The sequence below is a fragment of the Melopsittacus undulatus genome, chromosome 7 (assembly GCF_012275295.1).
Source record: "Melopsittacus undulatus isolate bMelUnd1 chromosome 7, bMelUnd1.mat.Z, whole genome shotgun sequence".
Taxonomy (NCBI): domain Eukaryota; kingdom Metazoa; phylum Chordata; class Aves; order Psittaciformes; family Psittaculidae; genus Melopsittacus; species Melopsittacus undulatus.
In genome coordinates, this window is record NC_047533.1 from 19,485,464 (window position 1) to 19,507,492 (window position 22,029).

Consider the following 22,029-nt stretch of genomic DNA (forward strand, 5'->3'; position numbering starts at 1 on the left):
CACATAATGAAGAATCACTACTGGTTTACTTCTAGAGGTTTTCATTAGTAGATCTCAGAAATATACAAAAAAGCCAGTTATGTTAACTGCAGTCACTATGAGTTTCAACTTTCAACTTAAAGATGAAAAAAATGAAGCACAGGAAAGTGAAATATTTGACACAGGCCACTCAATGGGCTGGTGGAAAAGTTAGGAAAAGGAAGGCAATCTCTTTAGACTTGGTTCAGTGCTATGTTTATCAGACAGCTCTGTTCTCAGAAGCCCTCCTATACTCGTGTCGTTAAGATCAAATAGATTTCCACATTTCGACAGAATTAGATAAAGAGATGTTAGTTTCACAACACCAACTAAGTCATTAAATGACTGGCTGAACAATTAATTGGGAGGAAATAGAGAAAGTCAGCTGACGTATTATTGGGTGAATTGGTACCAGCATGTCTGAAGCCAGGGCTTTAATTTAAGAATCCAAAGTTTACGTGTCTTTCTATGTACAGAGAGAAATTATTTTGTGTTTCATGACATCTAAGCTGACATTTACATTTTTGAGGAGTATCAGTTTCTATAATATATATAAATACCTTTAAGGTAATACTATTGAAATTTGTTCACTGACGTCTAACTTCCGAAGAACCATGTGATCCTTGGCTTAAGAGAACCTGAGATACGTGAAGCAAGAGCATTGTCTCAATTAGAAAAATACTGAAAATTGCACTTACATTCATTTAATCACCAACAGTAGTTCTTGAAAGTTTCAGGGTTTATAGGAGTCATAAACTTTCTGTGAGCAGCAGTTACTTGATTACACAAATTTGCACAAGTCTGCACAAGAAATTGGACATAAAATTTGCTTATATTTTGATGAATACTGTATTATTTCATAGTTAAAGAGGGGCACATACAGCCTCACTTTTTCAAAGTAATTAACTGGCTAAGTCTCTTATCAAGAACTGAGTATGAATTTTAGTCATTTGGGACAATACAGACCATGAAGTAAGGGCAAAGAATAAGAAAAAAAAGAAGAACAGGAAATATAGTATTTGTAGGAGGGTATCTAGTTATGAAATAGCTATCCAGAGCTATTTCTAAATCTAGAGCTCTATCTAAAAACTTTAGGACATATTTAGAAGACCTTTCTGCTATTACTATTGGTACAATACAGACAGCTACTATTGTCTACAAACCCCTTCCAGTTATCTCCACAAAGAAAAAATACTCCCTCTTTGAAAGTACTTAACCCAAGTAGGATTTTGATCTAATAAAGAGCAAAACATTGTGTGATGTCTAGAATTTTGCTGGTTTTCCATTGTCATGATTTTGCATGGAAGGGTACTCAGGCAGTGAGATACTGGATTGTACCCAAATTCTGGGGTTCCCAAAATGAAAGTAAGATTTTAAGCCAGGCACATGACTACGCATTTTGTTGTACACAATCAAGTATTTCACTGTTTGACTCTTGTTCTTTTACTGTGACAATCTGAAGGCCAGGGTTTTTTTTTGTTTTGGAACTCTGTCTGACAGTTTGGATTAACTATTGAATAAGTAAGATGAGGTACAGGGAGACCATTGGGAGTGAAGATGATTTAGCCCAGCTGAAATTCTGTTCTAGGTCTTCATTTCTGGGATGCTTATCTTTATTTGTAAATCAGCCAAATTGTCTTTGCATTTTGGACTTCTTTGATAGTATAATTGCTGTCCGATAACTGGACATTGAAATCTGTCAGTTATATTTTTTTTTTAGAAAATGAAAGAGGTGGATCAAGCTCAAATACTGCCTTATTTTAACTATTGTGCTAAGCACTCCTGGGAGTATTTGACAGTATTTCCATACAGAATGATTTCACAATATTATTCAAACAGTGAAAATAATAATTTCTAGAGTTTCAGCACAGACTGGCTGTTAAATGGTGGTATTCTTGGCCTTACTTGCTCTAGTTTTGTCTGTATAATTCTTAAGAAAACACACTCCAAGGAAGAATTGCTGTAGTTAGTTTGGACTATTTGTCTGTGTTTATACAATATTACATTGTGCAGGGAGTTAATGTGACTGAAAGCATGCAAGTTTTAAATTCATTTTCATTGTTTAGTCTTTGCTTACGGTACAAAACTGTTTTAAAGCTGCCATGGAGAAGACACAACTCTCAAAAGAAGGGAGAAACAAAAGTCCAAGGACAAATTCTGCTCTGAATTCTCTACACTCCCTTTTTGATAGAGCCAGACTCAGTTAAGAGGCCATGGTATTTCCAGATATACATACAATCATACAACGATTTGGGTTGGAAGGGGCTTTTAAATCAGATGAACATATCAGAAGCTGGATCTTTGGGATGTAATCCCTGTATATAGAAAGTTGCATGATACATTGTTGATTTTGCTTTAACAAACATTTGAAAAATTGCAACTCATGTGGATGATTTCTCTCAATAATTTTTGTGTGCCTGACGTCATTGTCTTATGTTTGCAACTTCATGTATCCTGGTTTGGCCATTTCTGTAATCAACTATACTGGCATTAAGCAGGCTCTGTACAAACAAAGCAGTGTGAAACAGTCACGGATCATAGCAACTGTGGCTACTGTGTCACTTCTTGGATACCTTATTTTTTTCCCAGTGTTCTCCTTTTATTCTAGTGCATTCATTTTGCAGTCCTGCAATGTGGGAAAAATAAATAAATTGAAGCAGAAAAAGTATTTCTGATGAGACCATGGCAAAAGATCACTAACAATTAGTATTTTATTTTTACAAGCTTTATTTCGAAGTTGCTGGAGCAAGTAAAGGGGTTTTAAATAATTTAAGTGACATGCTAGTGAAATGCTCCAATTCTACTCTCACTCACTCTGCTTTTAAACCCAGCAGTATAAGAAGTATAATATTCCTCAAACCATAATCTTACAGTAATCTTATCTCTTTATATTTCATTTACATTTCAGTTAGAAAGCCAGAAGTGTCAGCTGCAATTTTATACTTTGTAAAGACAGTTCTCTCCAAAGTCTTCACTTAATTCTCAATGACTGTTCACAAAAGTTGTTATTAGAAGTCAAACAGGAATGCTCTGGCAAAATAAAAAGTAAAGCACTATTTATTTCTTTAGCTGTTCAAGTGAGTAATTTCATACTGGAATATCTTGTTCACAAGACCTTATATAGAGAAAGCTGGAAATTTAAGATTGGATTCTGTGGGAAATATTCAAATTCTAGAAAATCAGATCATGATATAATTTTCTAAAAACATTTTTAGTTTTAGGAAGGAGTAGGTGGTAGGTCATATACAATATTATCACTCCGAAGAAGATAGGAAACTTGTTTTTCTGGTCTGACATGTTACTAAATATCTAAGACCTTCCAGATTTAATGGTGTTTGAGAAGAAACTGGCAGTACAAATTGATATGTCTGTGACGAAACCCAGCTTACTTATCAAGAAGGCAGTAAATTCATTTACCTGACTAGTACAGGGGAATGAGAAAAAAAACAGGTTCTTCCCTTGGTTACACCGTTCCCATCATGCTGTTCACTACATAGTGACTCATTTAGTTAGTAGCAAGATAAGGACTTCTTTTCCTCTGTACCTTCTTTGATGCATCTTCATGAGTGCTTCTTTAGCTATTGCCCTTCCTATCTGTGTGATTTCTCCTTCTTCGAACCAATTTAACCAAAACTGTGAATCTGCAAATAGCATCTTAAGTCCCAACTGTTCATCCCTTAGCCCATGCAACTGAGCTGCATTCAGTACCTTCAACAGAGTTCTTATCCAGTGCTAAGGAGTAAATAAATGGTTAGATCCCAGAATTGTGTCTCTTGGAAAAAGGTATGAAAGCCTGTAGCATCTCACTGCATAAGGAAATTAAAATATATACGTATTTTAAATTTTAAAAGTAAAGCATATTAACTCTTGTCACAGTTAAATGCACTGAAAGTTAAAACTACTGCATGGCTATGGGCATTTGGGGGTTTTGGTGTCCTAAACCACTGCATAATGATGCCAAAGCAAAGTGTTTTTCTAAGTGAGCTTTTGATTATAAAATCAATATGCATCCATATATTTTCTCCTTAAAATCCCTTACCAAATCTGCTCTATAGGCTATTTTAAGTCTTTGCCCCATTCTTATTGCAAATCTTCACAGTTGTATTTGGGGAAAAAATTAACTGAGTTTTGAAAATAGATTACTTCAAAGAATCAGTGTCATCTCCCACTACTATTTCCCTTTAGGTCAGTACATGTGTGGGGAACAGGTTTATGTGTCACCTCATTGATCAAAATCTGTATCATTTTTACCAAAATCAAACCCTCATAAGTGAGGGTGAGCCCTTCTGCTGTTGAACACCTCCAATGAGGTATTTTACTGCTGTATTTTAGGTTGAAGCTATACATTCTACCCAGCAAAAATTTACCTTGCTCACCTCTCTATGGGTGCAAGCCTGAATGCAGATTCAGACAAAGACCAGGAATTTTTTATCCACTGACTACTAGTGTATATCTACATATTCATTTAAGGTGGGAGCACCTTTTATCCCATCTGCTCTGGAAAACAGTGGGTAGGAATGTTGGCTGCAGGGGTCCTTCCTATGAAGAACTAAAGTAATTCACGATAAAAGTTACCAGGGTGGGTAGGGAGGCATCCTGCTGAGGGGAGTTTGGATTATTGCAAGTTACTCACAAACTTTAGCTCAGGGATGTGGGCTCCTGGAGCTGGATCAGGGAAAATCTGACTTTAAAATATTCCACACCTTAGCTGTCTAATGAATCACAGTTATCCTTCTGACATTACATATTCCCCCAATTACATTGCTATATGACTGTTTATTCACACTAAGTGCTGATAGCCTCAGCTAGAGCAAATCTGCGCAGTTTTGCTAAATTGTTTTACCAGCTTCATAATACGTCTCTTCACTTTCTTTTTTTTGCCATGAATACAAATAATCCCAACCTTTCTTCAGCTCTTTAGCACTACGACCTTTGTGAATGTTTTCTGATTTTCCTTCCTGGTCTTTCTGGGAACATGCTGCAGTACAGATTGTAAGATTCAATCCTGCATCCTGTTCATTAACAAAGTAATACATTTTTTTTAACGTAGTACCTCTGTCCTTTTTTTAGTGTAGCAAATCTGTTTTTCATCGGAAAGATTTCTTTGCAGAGCTCTAACCAGTGATGCAAAATGAAAAACTTGACTGCATTTGTATATTTAAATTCTTTTGCTTTCAGTGTGCAGAGCTTCAACCGAAATCAAGTCATCTGGGTTTGTGCTCCCTAGAGCCGAGTACAAGATTTCAGTGCCATTTTGCCTTTAAGCAGATGTGTACTCTAGTTTGTATTTTTTGGGGTTAGTGAGAGCAGTGTAGCCTGCAATTCAATGGCTCTTAATCCAGCCTTCAGAGCTATGGTTTACATGTGTTCTCTTCCACCTCACTGTTCCACTCTTTTCAGGCGGTTGCTTTGAATTCTTGTGCATGTTCTTGTTATAAGCTTATTTCCACAGTAAAAACTGATCATTTAGTAGTGATTCTTTTAACAGGCAGCATTAGTGCTCAGTGCTTTAGGATTATTTTCTGCAATAATATATTCCTGTATATAAGAAGAGAATTAGTGTAGAAATTAGAGCTCAGTTTTATATATTGGCTTAATCTCTTTTGAACTAATACAGGACAATTGCAAGTCTTTTGATAGACAATTCTTTAGGCCCGTGCCGTGGCCTGACATCAATTAGAGGAGACTCTATTCCATAGTTGGTGAAGATATTTATTCAGCGCCCAGTGCTCTCTTCTGATGGCATAAAGCATTTATCCGTACAAGGAAAGAAAAGTGCCGTCAGCACCATCAGTGGAGACAAAACTATGAGAAACTCATGAGGTTCTGCTTGCTGCATTCAATTCATTCAGCATTTCCATTGTCTGGTAGAACATTATCTAAGATCAAGAAATGAAGCAATGTGAAACTCCCAAAATTAGGTTGATAAACCTTAATGTTGTTGATAGTCGAAGTCTAGCTGTCAAGTTCAGTCACATATTAGATAAAATATATAACTTCTCATGAACAATAGTCTGCAATAAGAGATGTTTTCTGCTCTGACTAGTGAAGATACATCATCTAGGCTTCCTACATCAGACTGCACCAGTGGTATTTGAGAAAAAAATCTCATTACTCTACAGGAACTGATTATTTCAAAAGAAGTATTTAAACTTGTCAAAATAAACACTGTCACTTTTTGGGCAGTAATTTGGATAAAGCTTGAAATTGATGAGGGTGAGTCACTGACAGAAATTTCTTTTCTGTCACACCTCTGTGTTATCAGCTCCAAACAATGTTTCTGATTGCACAAGGAAACCAGTGGATGTCATAAAGGTGAGCTTGCAGGACTGGCCCATAACTGAGATTAAGGCTTAATATCCACTAGTCTAATATAAAGAGTGAGCACACTGAGCAAAGGAATGAATATGATGTTCACTGAAAGAACCTGCTTGGAAGAAAAATCCAAGGAGTAGCTTTTTCAACCTGACGATTTAGTTCACAGGTAATATTCTGCTAATGGCTTGAGACTGAGGATCAGGACTATGGATTTTTAAACTTTCATGAGTTAAAATGGCCCTAAGTGGAGAACGAAGAAATTAAGTTCTGGACAGGAGTAGCTTTTTAGATGAAAAATATCCAAAATAACAACAAAAAATTCAGTTTACCTGAGAGGGGATAAAAATCCCCCACTCACCTGTTTGAAGGAGGGAAGTAGTGCAAATTTGGAGGTGTGGAGGATGTGTGTGGGGGTGTTTTTGCGTTTGGTTTTTGTTACTTTCCTTTAATGCCTTATACTTTGGTGATGGCACTTGACTTATCTGGCTGGGGCACAGCCACCCTTACACATGACGCAGACTGCCATTAGGGACTGCACAAAATGTCATTCTCCTGGCAGCGTCTCATGTAGCAAAAAAGGGGGACAACTTAGAGATCTACACAATATTTATGATACATTATCAGGGTGGCTGCAATGTGTAGCTCCCCTGGACAGCTTAACCCTCTGTTACTCAGTGTGTCAAGGACTGTTAAATGGCTTATGTACCGTAACAAGTGACAACACAATTGCATGCTTACTTGTATTCTGCGCCATCTCTCCTTCCCTTACCCTGCCAGCACTGACTGCATGACTACACTCACCTTTAGCACAGCTAAAGGGGCAGTGTTCCCCCAGCAGAAAAAGCAGCCCTGAGAGGAGACTTCATGACTTAGCATTTCTACCAGTAAGAGAACGAAAAATGAAGGTGGGATCAGGGCAGCATGAGTGTTGCAAATTGTTATGGCAAAGACTCTCCTGGGAGCAGGTGACTGAAAGTGCTGGGATTTTGTTGATTGCTGGGAGTCTGGAATTGGGACTGCTGGGATTTTATTGACACTGCTGGGATTTTGTTGACTTCCTTCACCATTACTCTGTCTTAAAAGTCAACTGCCTCCTTTGGTGAATACCTGCAGAGAGCCTTGATTTTAATTAGGTCAACTAACAAAGGAAAAAAGCCAACTTCAGGCACTCAGTGCATCCTTTGATTGTTTTCCCTTTTTACTGGCTGCGTCTACACTCCAGGAAATAAACTGGTCTTCAGAATCACCTGAAAGTGTTAAAATGCATTTTGTCTCATGTGACTTCAATATGACAGTATGATGCATCTGTTGCTTAGTATCCTCTCCTCTCCTCAATTGAAAATCCACCACGGAAAGATGGAGAGAATAGGGGTGAGATATTTCAGATACTGATTATGCATTTTTTACCATCCCTTGCCAAACTCTTGATGTTTTCCAAACCTGAGCTGGCAGATAAATAATTGGGATACTAGTATCAGGTACAGCCAACTGCAGTAACTTGACACAAAATGCAGTAAAGAAAGGTATAACACTGTAGAGCACTGCAGCTGTAAATGGAGGAGGAATACAGTGGTGAAGAAAATTAGTGTTCAGGAGTGTAGGACTGAGACAAAGAGAGGGAAAGACCACAAAAATAAACCCAAACCAGAAAAACAATGACACCTACTCCAGAACCTCTGATCAAACCAGCAGACACCTCTGGTATATGGTACTGGACATCATAAAACCACCCTATGCAGTTGCTTACTTGCAATTTAAAAGTAAATCACGATGAAAAAGCAGTAATTGTCAAACACTTATCACATGAACCAAATTAAACTAGTCATGTGATACCAGGGTGACAGGCTAAAGAGATGGTTGGGATTTCTGCCAATGCCTGTTATTTAAGTGATATTTTTTACCAATGACCCTGCATTTCTCAAGCTGCTACGCAGTAAGCTCCTTGTAAGGAAGCAAAAAAGAAGCATGAGATTTCTTAACTGGATATGGTAAGGATACACAAAAAGCTGTTAAGAGGCCCTAGTGAGATTCTGTAAAGATTATCTCTTTATATTGCCTTCCTTTTTATCCTTGATTGGCATTTACAAGAAGTAAGTTTTCCTACCCATAATGGAGACATAACTGGCAAAAGAGAAACCCAGTGCATAGGAGGAAGGAAACCAGACTGGAAATAGCCTAGAAAACCAGGGAATGAAGAGTGACAGACATGCACATGCAGAGGGTAATGAACAAAGGCAAACTTGCAGCAGAGGTAGTCAGCTGGAGGAAATTACCCATCTGCAGCTGACATTAGCTTTTTCTGCTGTTTTGTTGACCTATAGAGAGAAAGGTGGCTTTTGCAGACCTGCAAATACTTATGCACTGCACATGAAACTCACCTGGATGTATTGTTTCCCTGTATTCCTCAGGAGCAAGAGAACACACACTTCTATCCAGCAAGGTGTTGTGGCTTCTGTTCCACTCCACAATCTGCCATCTGGCTGAACTTGGTGCCTGCCCATCACAGCATGGAAAACAGCCAGACACCATGTTGTGCTACCAGCAGGAATGCACCCAACCTGTGAGTCCCTACATATCAATCAAGCAACACACTTGCCGAATGCAATGTAAGATTGCTATCCTTGTCGCAGTCCACAGGTTCTCTCAAAAACTAGAAAAGAAAATGCTGCTGAGCACTGTACCAGGCAAAGAGGTAGGGCTTATTCTCACACTTGTAGGAGCAATGTAAAACCCTGGACTTAGAGGCATTTTGCTGTGGAGCTTAGTGGCATGATCTTTCCTTCTGCATGCGCTTGTCTTTGCAGATAAAGTTCCTACGCAAAGAAATGATTCTCCTCAGTAAAAGAAAAATGAGGAGAGGTACTGCCTCAGTGTGAACTCTTTGCAGAATTTTATTATGAGCTAGCACACAAAGCTATTACACTTTGTATGCTTGTCCAGTTGGGAATGTGGGCAAATTAACTCCCTATACACAGAGAAAAAATAAAGTGTGCTCACTGTTGCCCCCAACTTCATATATGCATGTAAGAGCAGAACTGACAGAAAACTTGATGTAAATTAAAACAGATATTCAAGGCAATGGTATCTGGGCATATGATTTCTGTGCTCTCCATGAATAAAAAGTGAGTTCTCCTCAGTGTTTTGATTTAGCATAAGTGACTTTTCCAGGTTCTCTGCAGTTTGTCAAATATCTCTGATCTTCTGCTACTATTCTCCTTTAAACTTAATTTTAATCAGAAATGCTCACAGATCAGTCGAAAGAGGCTGCAGACAGATGAGTTCCAGTGTGTTTTTATACCTATTATACCTAGTCGTTTTTTTTCTAGCAAGGTAACTAACGTCATCTATCTTCATTTCTTCACACCTGCATCACTCACAGCAGTGACAAAGTTACAATCTGATGTTTCAGAATCTTGACATATTCCTTGTTTTACAGAGGTATTGCCATCCTCAGAGCTGAAAATGGGTATTAATGCTTAGCTTTGGAGGTTAGAGCTCAGGTTTTCCATGTTACTTCCTTGAACTCTCTTAGCTTATTTATTAATTATTCTGGGATCTTCAAAATTAGCACTTCAGCTTAGTAAATTACTTTATTAAGTGAGAATTTCATTATATGGTCCTGTTACTGATGCACATAGGAATAGATTTTCCCATAAAGGCTAAGTGGATTAAAGTTCTTTGCATTTACATCACCCAGTGAGGTGTACATAGTGCCACACAGCTGCTTTGCTTAAATGAGGGCTGTGCTGGTTCCTGTTATTGAACATGAATTAATGCTTCTTTATGCTGAGCAAACAGGGGTAAAATAGTCAACAACACAATAAAACTTCACCTGAATTCCTCAAGGAGCACATAGAAACAAGCCTCAGGGCTGAATTTGCTGTTCACACCAGATGGATGTGATACCTCAGGTCCTAAAAAGCAGCTTTTTAACTGTATCTCAAGCTTTAATGATGTGAATATATGACTTCTGCTACCTCATACTGCGCAAAGTCACTTAAATTGCAGCTAAAGGTGTTTTCTAAGCTAATATTTCTGACTGCACTGCAGCGGGTTTGAAGCCCTTTCACTGTCAGCTCTCTGAGCAGCAGTTCAAGACGCTGCATTGTAAACTACTGATAACAACAGCTCGGCTGAGGTGTAATAGCTGACTGCAAGAGAAGGTTTGGCCTTTTACAAGGCAAAGCCAGACAGGTTAATTAAGGCTTGCTGAGCGGCGAGGTGGCCACGAGGGTTTGGGCGTACAGTGCAGGCGACGCTGCCCCGCTCGGGTCATGATCAGCGGCAGGAACCTTTCTGTGCGGCGTCAGTTTCCAGCCGGACGCAGCCAAGGACCGGCCCCGCTCCCGCAGTTGCCTGGTAACGCCGGTTACCGAGGCGTGTGCCGCGGCGAAAGCGGTCCGGTGCAGCAGCCCTCCAGTGGCCAGGGGAGTTTTGTCGCGATGCTGGATCCGGACAGCGGGCTCTCCCTCACCATAGCACGGATCGTGCAGCGGCTGAAGGGCTCCAGCCTCCACTCCCAGCTGGAGCGACAGGCCCGGGTGAGCCCCGACCTGGCGCCGTGCCCCCAGGCCCGCCTCCCTTGCCCGTTTCCCTTTCCCAGTCTTTTGTTCCCGGCCGTCGCCCCAGCCCTGCCCAGCCCAACCCAGCCCAGCCTGTGCGGCCTCCGCTGGGGGAAGCTGGGGGCGTGTTTCTCCTTTCTTCCCCTTTGCTTCCCTCGTCGACGGGGTTTCTACAGCTGTATTGTTAGTTTCTCCCGTTGGGACTGAAGAGTTTCACAGTAAATATGAAGACTGTCGTTTTGAAATCTCGCTGCTTCATGTAGTTCCGAAAATGAATCTCTTTCTGTCTTTTAATCTCTAATTTGGGAAGCTTTAAATACAGGCCCATCCCTGCAGAGTGACCCTGAGAAAATGAGGGTTTGGTGAAAGGAAATGAAAATAGATGGAAATGCATATTGAAGTTCATTTTTGTGGCTGGGAATGCAGTTGCTTTTTAAAATTTAGTAACTTCTCTGCACTTGAAACCAGATTTTCGTATGTCAGCTGAACTTCATTTAGGATGTTTCAGATGAAAATTGTGTCGGTTGTTGGAACCATAATAACATAGTAGTGGTGCTGTAACGTTGGTGCCGTTGGGTGTTAATGAAATGTTTTGGGTTGGGTCTTATGAAATTCGGGGTGGGGGTGGTGTTTGGGGTTTGGAGTTTGGTTTTTTTATTTGTTTTTAATTGCCAATTTCGTGCTCTTTCTAAATGTACCTCTGCTTTGCCCCTGTTGACTGCTGTCTGGATGTATGAGTAAGCAAATGTGCCTAACTTGAAGGGGGCTGGAGTTATAAGAGTGTAGGTGTTGGGTTCTCCTAAGTGTTAGGCAATTCATCATCGCACATAGCCTGACATGAGGTGTGGAAAGTCAAGTTCAAGACCTTGTACTCAAGAAAGGCGGTAAACAGGTTCTCTATCAACTCTGTTGCTGATTGTAATAAAACCTTTATGTTCTCACCTCCACATTCATTCTTTTGTCTCTGTCTCCCTTGAGGCCTGATTTCACAGTCATTTCATACTTCGCATGTTTGTTTTGAAACACGAGGAAGCTAGATGTCATCAGGACTTAGCGGGGTGCTTAAACTCTGCTGGTGGATGGTATTTTTTACAGCCTTCTCGTACAGATAGACACTCTGAGGGCCTTAGCAGTGCCCTTCCAAGGTGGTGTTTGATATAAGAGCAGGTGTTGGCAGAGTTTGTAAAAGATTAATAGAAGATCTATAGTTCAGTGTAGTAATCTGAAAGACTCGAAAAAATATAGCTACATCAACAAAAGGATTTGTCAGTGTAGAGAGTTGTACACCCTGTTTGTCAGGAATCTTTCTGTTCTCCTTGATCTTGAAATTTTTTATTGACCTTCCATGCATTTATGTTCTTTCATGTACAGTATAGATTTGTTTTATTTGTAATGCTTTTATGGTCATATTGTTGCTATACTATGCAGTTGCAAAGACTCAGTCAGTGAGTCCCTTATCTTTGTCCAGCACTTAGCAGCAGAATTCTGAATTTGCTTCTCTGTGTGTTAAATGAAAGTTTGATTTCCCTTCCATTACATGGGATATTTCTGAAGTTGCATTACCAAATAGGAAAACTTTGCTGTTGCTGTGCATCACACCTGAACTCTGTTTATTGATAGGAGGTTGTGTTTATTTTTCCTTCTTCTGCCTAACAGTTTCTAAACTATGCTTCCTCTGCACCGCTTTCAGTATTGTTAATGCAGGTGGTCCCCTTTTTAGGTGATTTTATTCTATTTTGGGGGATGCATATAGTATTATGAGAAACCTCTTGAAGCAGTGCATTAGAATAAAACTTACTTTTTTTTTGGTATTTATACTACAGTTGTATATTACCTTTACAAAGATTCCTCTTCATCTTGTCAGTGTAGAAAATGACCTTGTTGATACTCTTTCCTCAAAACTAATTATTGTCTCTGAAAACATGAGAGTCAGAATGGATCATAAGGTCAATTATATTGCCTGCAATTTTTGAGAGTTCATGTAGTCTCACAAACAGTATTTTAAATATTAACAAAAACTGTGTTTTGTAAATTCATCTCTTTTAATGTCTAAGAAGGAGAGGTGAAAACAAGCAGTTTCTTTCACAAGTTAATAGAATTTTTGGGAAAACACAATATCCTGGCATTATTTGTGAGAGATGATAGAGTAGCCCTGTGGTTATGAACTGGTCACACCAGTGCTGTGCTTGGCTGTCACTGAGAGCCTGACCTAGTGTCAAGGACTGTGATACACAATCTCTTTGAAATAAAGTTTTACATGGGCACCAAATGATTTTCTGCTACAGCTTTAGCTCTGGGGGTACCAAGATAATCACATTTTGTCCTGGGAACTGAGGCAGAGGTAGGGTTATATGCTTGTTAGCAACAATTTGGAAAATCAATGTAAGGTTGATTTTGTAGGTTGAGTTCTGGTATATTGGTAACATGCCTGCAGTTAATACAAAGAGATAAATGCTGGAAGGAGTGTTGCTGTGCCTGTCATTTGCTTTGGAACTTCTTTTGAGCATATTTTGTAGTGTGTTGGAAAGGAAATAGTAACAGTTACGAAGATCCAAAATATTAGATATTAGCTTTTCAACAGGTACAATTGCTGCTGGGGTTACTGGGGTACACAAGACTTCAGCTGAATGAAGAAGCAGAGGAGCTTGCTTTGGGAGTGCTAGGGCCGCTGCACCTGACCACAGCCTGACTGTGTGCTTCTAAAGGGAGTACAGGTACACATCTTAGAATTTATGTGGAGTGAACATTTTCCAAGATAACTGAAGGTGTTATTTGTATTACATTTTTCTCCAACAGTTAAAAAAATAAATTGATACTGATCACTACTTAAGTAGAAAATCAAATTAAGGAGGAGAATATTTCTGTGAAATAACAGCATTTATTTGATAAAACTTATCAAATAAACATAGGCTCGTGAGTCATCCTGGATAATTAATGATTCCTTTTCATGCATTGTATTTAACAAAGGGCTTACTGATAGAGCTTGCACTTTAGTTTAAATGTTCAGCAGTAACATTTGCAGTACAGTGAGTTTTAAATTGAATGCAGTTGTGTATACATTGGACAAACTATGGAGTTCAGAAGCAATGCAAGCTTGATTCACAGATTTATTTTTTTTAGTAATGTACATTGTATATTTTACCTTTTGTGTATTTTATTTGCAGCACTAATATTATATCCAAATAAAACCTAGAAAAACTATTAAAACATCAACATTATATTATAAAAAACTTATCCTGTACATCTTTTAGAAGAACATGATATTTGAAGCTGTTTATTCTTGTATAAGGCTAATTGAAGCTCTCTGTTAACAGCTGGTAGGTTATTTTAACTTGTGTAATGAAGTTCACAGTACTTGTTCACATAGTGTAATTAGTGCAGAAATGTAGAAGGCTTGGAAAACTGTCAGTTTAATCAGGGTTTTACCCTTGCTGAGGTTTGTTTTAGTTATGCTCAGAATAATTCCTCCTTCTATTACAGAAATGTATAAACCAAAACCATTCCCTTAAAATTTGTAGGATTTAAAGTGTTTAAGAGAGTGTTATCTTGAAATCGTTGTGGTCGTACTTGAAGTAGTTTTTAACAGGTGGGCTTCATCCTGGTAAAATTAAGTTATGGCAGAATGGATTATGTGAGAAAAGGTGAATGTTTATTAGCTTTTATTGAATTTACTTCTGCTAAGGTTGGACCACATTTGGGAGTGTGTGCTTTATTGTAATTTGGGACATAATAGCAATAAAAGCTAAAAACATTGTGCACTTGTGCAAAACCATAATGAACAGTAATGAATGCTCTAGGAGTGTACATACTTATCTAAACCAAAAAGGCTTTGAAGAGAAATTATGGCAAATGGCCTGTAAAAATATTTAGATTGTGTAAAGTTGTTTGCAGAACTGTTTGCAGCAGGATAAAAATATGTGTTCACCTGATGCAGTTCCACATTTCAGTGTAGTTGGGTCACTTCTCTGCAGTGTTTATTCTTGTTGAGAAAAGAAATAGTTTAGCAGAGGAGTCAAGCTGGAACACTTTGTTCTGTCAAGCCTCCCCTTTGTAGTATGTTGCTGGTGCTCTAGCTATTTTCCTATACTTATTTGAGTGCTGTACCTTGATGGCTAATGTATCCTCTTGCATGGTCAATGCTGCTTCAGTCATGGTAACTGAATGCCATTTCCAAATTTAGATGCTAGTTTGCACCTATATTTGTCTGTCTGTTCAGTTGCTCTGCCAATCAATTTACTATGCCCACCAGCATTTTCCACCTAATTGCTGTGCTATTCTTTTGCTTGCTTTCAGCCAGATCAGTGTTGGGTGTCTGGGTTTTCTTCTATCTTGGCATCCAAGTACACAGGAAGTGTACATTTAGAGTATCATTTACGGTGATGACTGCCCAAATCTCAGTGGGATACCTTGCCAAAATCAAAGGCAAAGAAGATGTACATGAAGGATTGCTAGTGGTACCTTAGCCAGCTTTCAGAAGGTTTGGCAGAATTTCGAGTCCCAAAACTATCCTTTCTCTTCTGTACAGCTGAAGAAGAGGGTGCCAAGAAATGCTGTACTAATAGCTTGTTTTATGAAAGAATGTCTAACAGCCAGTTTCTCCTTGATTTGCAAGAAGCTGACCAAGACTGTAGATGAACACCAACACCCAGTGCCTGAACCCCAGTATATACATAAGAATTCACAATGCCAGTTATATGGGAAAAGAAACTGGTAGGCATCAACTGTTATTAAAAATAATGTGTTATTGCTTGCTGAAATATGCTGCATTTATCCCTGTCTCCTTTCAGGATTGTTGGGCTGACTGAGCCTCTGAATAGCGTGAATTTTTCCCTGGTCTGGTTGTCACTCTCCCATCGTGGGTTGCTCCCCATATTGTTCACTCTCTTCTACCCTGCTTGTGATAGCCTCCTTATGGTACCAGATTTTATTTTCTTTTAAAAGAAAGATGCTCTTTCATCAAGATGTGTGCATTGAAATTGCAGTCTGTAGTTGTGCCTGGGTGTATGCTGCATTTTGATCATGCAGGAAATGAATTCAGCTCATCAGTACAAATCTCATCAAGGTGTTTTTTTCCTAATAAACCTTAGCCAGGCATTTTTATCAGTGTAAATCACAGTAATACTTTTTATATAAAGAAAATTTTTGCAACACACTTTTCATTCTACCAAACCCTCATAGGGATGACAATGCAAATGAGACTTAGGCAGCATGTTGTACCAAGCTGTTTGCAACAAACAAACCCTACTTAATATATAAACACCTGAATGTATTTTGCAACATAGTACAACACAGAAAGATGATCAGTTAGTCCAAAGGGAAAATAAAAGTGTGTGGTAAACCTGGTCTGGTGATTTTGGTACATTATCTCTGCTAAGTCTGCTTGACTCCTCAATTTAGTTCCCTTTACACCCATATAAATTCCAAACAGGTATGTTCTTCTGTACTGGCTGCAGCAGCTGTCTGAGCATTCTACCAGATTGTCCCCTTTCAGGTGAGAAATCTGATTTGAAGGCTGAGCAGCAGTCCAGTATGCAATGAGTCCCTAACAGCAGCAGTTTCTGTGGCTCTGTAGCTCTGTTTAGTGCTGGAGGAATGTATTTATCATACTCCAGAAGTAAATAAAAGTGGAAATGGGAGGAGGCTTTGGTGGTTGCATCCTGAAATGGAAACAGTAGGGACAGAAATGCCCCCCATAATTTGGGGGGGGAGAGAGAATTTTCATGTTTCCTACATGAAAATTTGTCTCAGTAGGGCATTTTGCAGTCAAGAGAAGGAAAAGGGTACAGGAAAGAGGCTAGAATTAGAAGTTTTGTTAAGTTAAAGATTAGCACAGGAGTATTTGCTGCAGCTGCATCAGGGCTAGAAATAGTGAAATAGAATTTGACTGAATAAATGCGCATGAACACATGAAGGTAACTGGTTGATGCACCAAAGTAATCCTTGGAGAAAGTTTTCCCCAGGGTGCTGTCCTGCTTCTTTTTTGACTGCTGCCTTGCTGCATACAAAAGAGTCACTGTTTCTTTGTTCTGCAACTGGGGAACAGGCTCTGTTGCGAACAGCAGTTCACAAGAAGGTCCTCTGTTGTATCTTTGTGCCTGACAGGGAAAATGGGAAGTCATCTGTGTGGACTGAACTCTTTATTTCCTCTATTGCAATATGTTGTAGGAGTAGCCATAATTTCCAGGAATCCTCACATAAGAAAAGTCAGTATGAGTGTCAGACCTTCCTTAATTAGCCGTGAGCCCACAAATATTTCAGATGTGTGACTGGCAGAGGATTAAAATACTGTTCTCCTGGTTGCACTTTTGTCACTTCTTTCACTACTCACAGTGTTAAGACAACAAACCCACTTTTCAACAGATTCTAAAGCTCTTTGTGTGTGTGTGTGTGATTTATCATCTGTTGATGAGTTGTATTTTTGAGTTTTTTTTTAATATCTATAAAGGATTTTAAAGGTAGACAACCCCATGGACCTCGGGATTGACCATATTTAACCCAGAATACAAAGCTGAACATTTACAAAAGTGTGAACAAAAACTTCTGAGGAACAGTAAGGCACAATTTGCCCAGTTTGATGCGCGTTACTTTGTTTAAAATGCATACAGGAGAGGTACTGAACCACTGCCTTGTAGCAGAAAAAAAACCCTCATCCTGGCATATGTCAGTCCAAAACAGACAGGACTTTCCACAAAAGTAGGCTCAGAAGGAGCCATTCATAAAATACTCCTTGAGGCTGTTGCTTAAAAGGGCGATCTGTGAGCTGGCCAAGAACTCCCATGAAAATCTTTGATTTCCTACATTTGGTGACGACCCTTTGCCAGCTGTTACCATTGTGCTTAACAGGATACATGACATGAGAGTTATGCAGTTCACCACACCTCATGGTTTGTGCTTAGGATCACCTTTCTTTCTCAGAAAGCATGCTTACAGCCTCTTTGCTATTGCAGTCAGTAAACCAAATATAAAAGCCTTCCTTACCTGTAGTGGCAGGGGGACTTAAAATAAGAGCAGAAATGCTGATGCTATCAGTCTGTGCATTATTGGGCATTCATCTTTTCAGGCAGGGAAAATGGAAAGATTTCCTTAAAATTCTGCATTGTGAATTCATGTAGACCAACTTTTCCAGCAAGTACAACAAGTTCCCTTTTTTTGTGTGTAAACGGTAAGGATTGTGAAGTTAGTTGTGTGTGATGGACGTAAAGCATGCCATGCTGTCTGCAGTGCTCTTAGGGCTGGCAAAGTGCACAGGCTGATGAAAATTTATTTTTAATTGCAGCATAACTTACTGTAGTTGAATCAGCAGCTGATATGTCTATAGCATATTGCTGAGTTGCTTTTGGTAAGAGATATCTCACATTTTGGGGTAGATTATGTGGCCATATGCTTCTAACATATGCCTTGAGCTGTCACGACAGTGGAGTGAGTTGCACACAGATCTCCCAGTGCTATTTTCCAATTAGCAGGCAGGGTTGGTATTCTTTTCTAAGCCTCTAGCTTTATCCTCTGGTGTAAATCAACTATTGTCACACTCCACTTTTAGGAAAATATGTATTAGAAGTTACAGAAATTCACGAGTTTCTGATAGTTGTCCTTTTAGACCTTTATGGTCTATTTGTTTTCTCCTCTTTGTCTAACAGTAGAAGAAGCAGGAGATGCTAGAGCAGCTGCTCCTGCTGGTGCTGGAAAGTCTGCAGCATCATCTGGGTGGTAGCGTCATGGTATGGTTGTAAAGCTGGTTGGTACCTAATTGTCTGTTGAGTGTATTTCATTACAACAGGCTGTATATACCCGGTAGTCACAGCTGCAGTGAGAAATGTTTGATTCACAGTTTTTATCTGAAGTTTGAAGATGTCATTTCGTATCTGAAAGAAGTGAACTGTGGGAGGTTAAATGAAGAGTTGTGGAACATTTTTAGTTTGATTCGTTCATGTAGAATACAGTGAGTGGCTTCTAGTTATTTAATTATGTACCTTATAACCAGTCCTTTAATGTGTAGTCTAGCATTTGTGCTTGCTCAGAATATTAAAGATATATGTCACACCATCCTCCCATTCCCTTCTTCTCTTTCCTTCCCCACATACAGCTTTTATCACTGATGTGAAAGAAAAGACATGGAGTGAGGAGAAAGTTGGTTGATATTTTTGGCTGCAGTTACTGTTGTCAAGCTAGTAGGAAGCAGATTGCTTTGTAGGTAACCTTAAGCATGTGTGTTATTTCACTATATGTATATATTGTGTATATAACTATATATTATTACATACAACTTACTTTCTTTTCAGTGCTTGCTTTATTCTTATTTGTTAATTTTTCATATTAGGTTAGCCTACACAAACCAGAAATTAAACTGGAATCACTGAAAGAAGACATTAAGGATTTTCTGAAGACATCAGGTTTGTATTATTTCATTGATACACTTGTGAGTAGCATAGATCTGTGTAAGAACATATGCAACATACATGGTGAAAGTAGCAGTTTGTACAGCTTAGTGTCTTGTTGCTGACAATATCCAGAAGTAAGCATTCAGTGATTCCAGAGTATTAAATAAGAGAGAGAAAATTAAAAGGGAAACAGTTCTTGGATTTCAGCAGAATTTTGAAACACATACTATGGAAAGAAGGGATTTTATACTTTTAAAAGATTCTGGTAATTTTTCTAAAAGTTCTGAATAATACAAGAGTTCAGTCACTTCTGAAAGTGGAAAGTAGCATTCATGGAGGTACTCTTGAATATTTTATCCTTAGTTAAATTTCCTATTTCCATAGGATGTTGCAGGCTATGTAAATATAATGTGAAGATTTAATGATAAGTTATTAAGGTTTGATCATAAGTGATAAATAATAATCAGAAACACTGTGTCTCTTAATTTTTATAGTTGTTAAAATAATATGATGGCTTTGAAAAAATAGCATATAATTATTTAACCAAAACTGTGAACTATTTGAACAGTAGATGAAAATAAAGGATATTCAACCTTTATACAGGTCTGAACTTGTAGTTTTTCCTATCTTGATAAGGATTTTTCATCTCTTCCTCTCTGGTAGGTAGACATGAATTAGAATAGGACAGAAAACTGGTGACTGCAAAGCAACCTCCAATTCACATTCTGTTAGTCTTATTTCCTAAAGTTGTCTTCTGGGTACTTTTTTTATTTTAACAGGTTGGGAAAAGAAGCTTCAGAATGCTGTTTATAGCCATCTCAGCGTGTGAGTTTATTTAGTATTTTTATTTAATAAGAAGTGCTTGCATGTTTTACTTCTGATTCATTTGTATATGTAGGTGTATGATCTGTTACTGTTAACTGCAAGATCTGTCATACCAAGGGTACCTGCTTCATTTCTGGTTTTAAAATGCCATTATTTCTTTTTAATCCTGGTAAAAATACTGGACTCATGTACGTTTTAAGGTAAGTGAAATAAATATCACCAAAGTTTTTTGTAACTTTAGTAATTTGCTGATTTATGTCCAAAAGTACCGACAGTCATGATGTGATTCATGTGTAGCTGAGGTAGTTGCTGCAAATTAATTTTAATGGTTTTCAGATGTTTATGACAGCATTGCACATATTTGTTGTATTAATTATTTGACTCAGTCATAAGATATTAAATCTCTAGACTTACCAGATCAGTGATCATCATGCTTGGGATGTGGTTATAGACATACCAAAATTTCTGAAAATCCTTTGCAAACTTTGTGTTAGACTTGTGGGAAGTGTAAGTTACCTGTACATTCTGACAAGGAGGAAAGGTGAATTTCATAACAGATATAGCCTTAAATGCAATTGTATAATAAGAAATGTGTATGCAAATCTATTTGTGCTAATTTTAATAAGCTTATTAGAGTTACTGGTTCTGAACAGTATGTCATAGTTGTATGAGGGACTCATTTACAGCTGTACTTGTATCTGTTAGCAAGGATTCATCGTCATTGTACCTTGCATAGGAAAGATATTTACCTGTGTTTTGAACTAATGCCTATGCTTTTTTAGAGCTCATGGAGATGTAAGCTGCAAAATAATGAAATTAGCCCTGTAAATTTGAAACTAAGAGTAGCGTGATTTTAGGAGCATTGTGGAAAAGCCAAGAAACAACATTGCTGAAATTTATTTTTATTAATTCCATTCTACACATAGGGACATGGTCTAGTGGAAGGTGTCCCTGCCTGTGGCAGGGGGTTAGAACTAGATGATCTTCGAAGTCCTTCCAACCCAAATCATTCTATAATTCTGTGAGCTGCTTAAATGCATTTAAACAAATGAAAATTCAGGCTAGCTATGAGAGAAGCTTTGTGCAAATTTTGTTTCCTGAAGGGCATTTGAGACAATTTTTTTTGAGTTAAAATTAAGCTGGATAAAATGTTGGGCAATAACCCATTGGAAATAATGTGCAGTACTGGAAGATAAATTAGTCATGCTTTTTTTTTTTCTTCTTTATATTCCAGCTTTTATATTTTTGCATATGCAGTTTATGAATGGATATTCAGCTTTGCTTAGGTCAACACCACATTGGATATGTACATGTTCAGTTTCGATTTTTAAAAGGAACTCCTCCAAACCCTGTATTGTCTCTTGTAAAAAATATAATATCCTGAATAGTAAAAGTTTCAGGGGTTATAAAGATGACATGATGTGAAAAGGGCGCACTTTTAAAACAGCTGATTTGTTCACAGAATTATTTTATTTTACAAATATGTGACATTATGAGGAAGTATTATCTTTAATATAAGAAGAACTCATGTTGAAACATTAATACTAACATAACTTTACATTGTTTGTGTTCATAGGAAAAGATGAGGAAGAAATGTATTCAAAAATGATGTCTATTTTTAGTTCTGATCCACATTACTATTGCTCTCATGAAAGAAGTTATGTTTAAGTTTATGAATACAGGGTTAATAAAAATCTGCAAAAAAAGCCCAACAACTCTGAATGTTTAAAATGTGCTATACTTTCTTTAAGGTTTCCTTCGCCCTGCCATCCTGCAGCACCACCTGAGCATATGAAAGAACCATTAGCTTATATGAGGAAAGCACAGGTTGGTTGTTGTCAATTTTACCATTCACATCAGATCTTTGATTAGACTATTTTAGATTTACTGTATATAATGTTGTTGTACAATTTCTGAGGCTTATACCT

At 38.2% G+C, this 22,029-nt stretch overlaps 1 protein-coding gene across 1 annotated transcript in view; it reads left to right on the forward strand.

Annotated features, from left to right (window-relative positions):
* The first annotated feature begins 10,729 nt into the window (after positions 1 to 10,729).
* The window catches only part of TBC1D19 (TBC1 domain family member 19), a 48,105-nt gene continuing 36,805 nt past the window's right edge, over positions 10,730 to 22,029 (forward strand). Inside the window, exons 1-4 of the mRNA XM_005142873.3 lie at positions 10,730 to 10,877; positions 19,216 to 19,288; positions 20,056 to 20,101; positions 21,853 to 21,928. Coding sequence (XP_005142930.1) covers positions 10,779 to 10,877; positions 19,216 to 19,288; positions 20,056 to 20,101; positions 21,853 to 21,928 — 294 coding nt within the window. The 5' untranslated portion in view covers positions 10,730 to 10,778. The remainder of the gene's footprint in view (positions 10,878 to 19,215; positions 19,289 to 20,055; positions 20,102 to 21,852; positions 21,929 to 22,029) is intronic.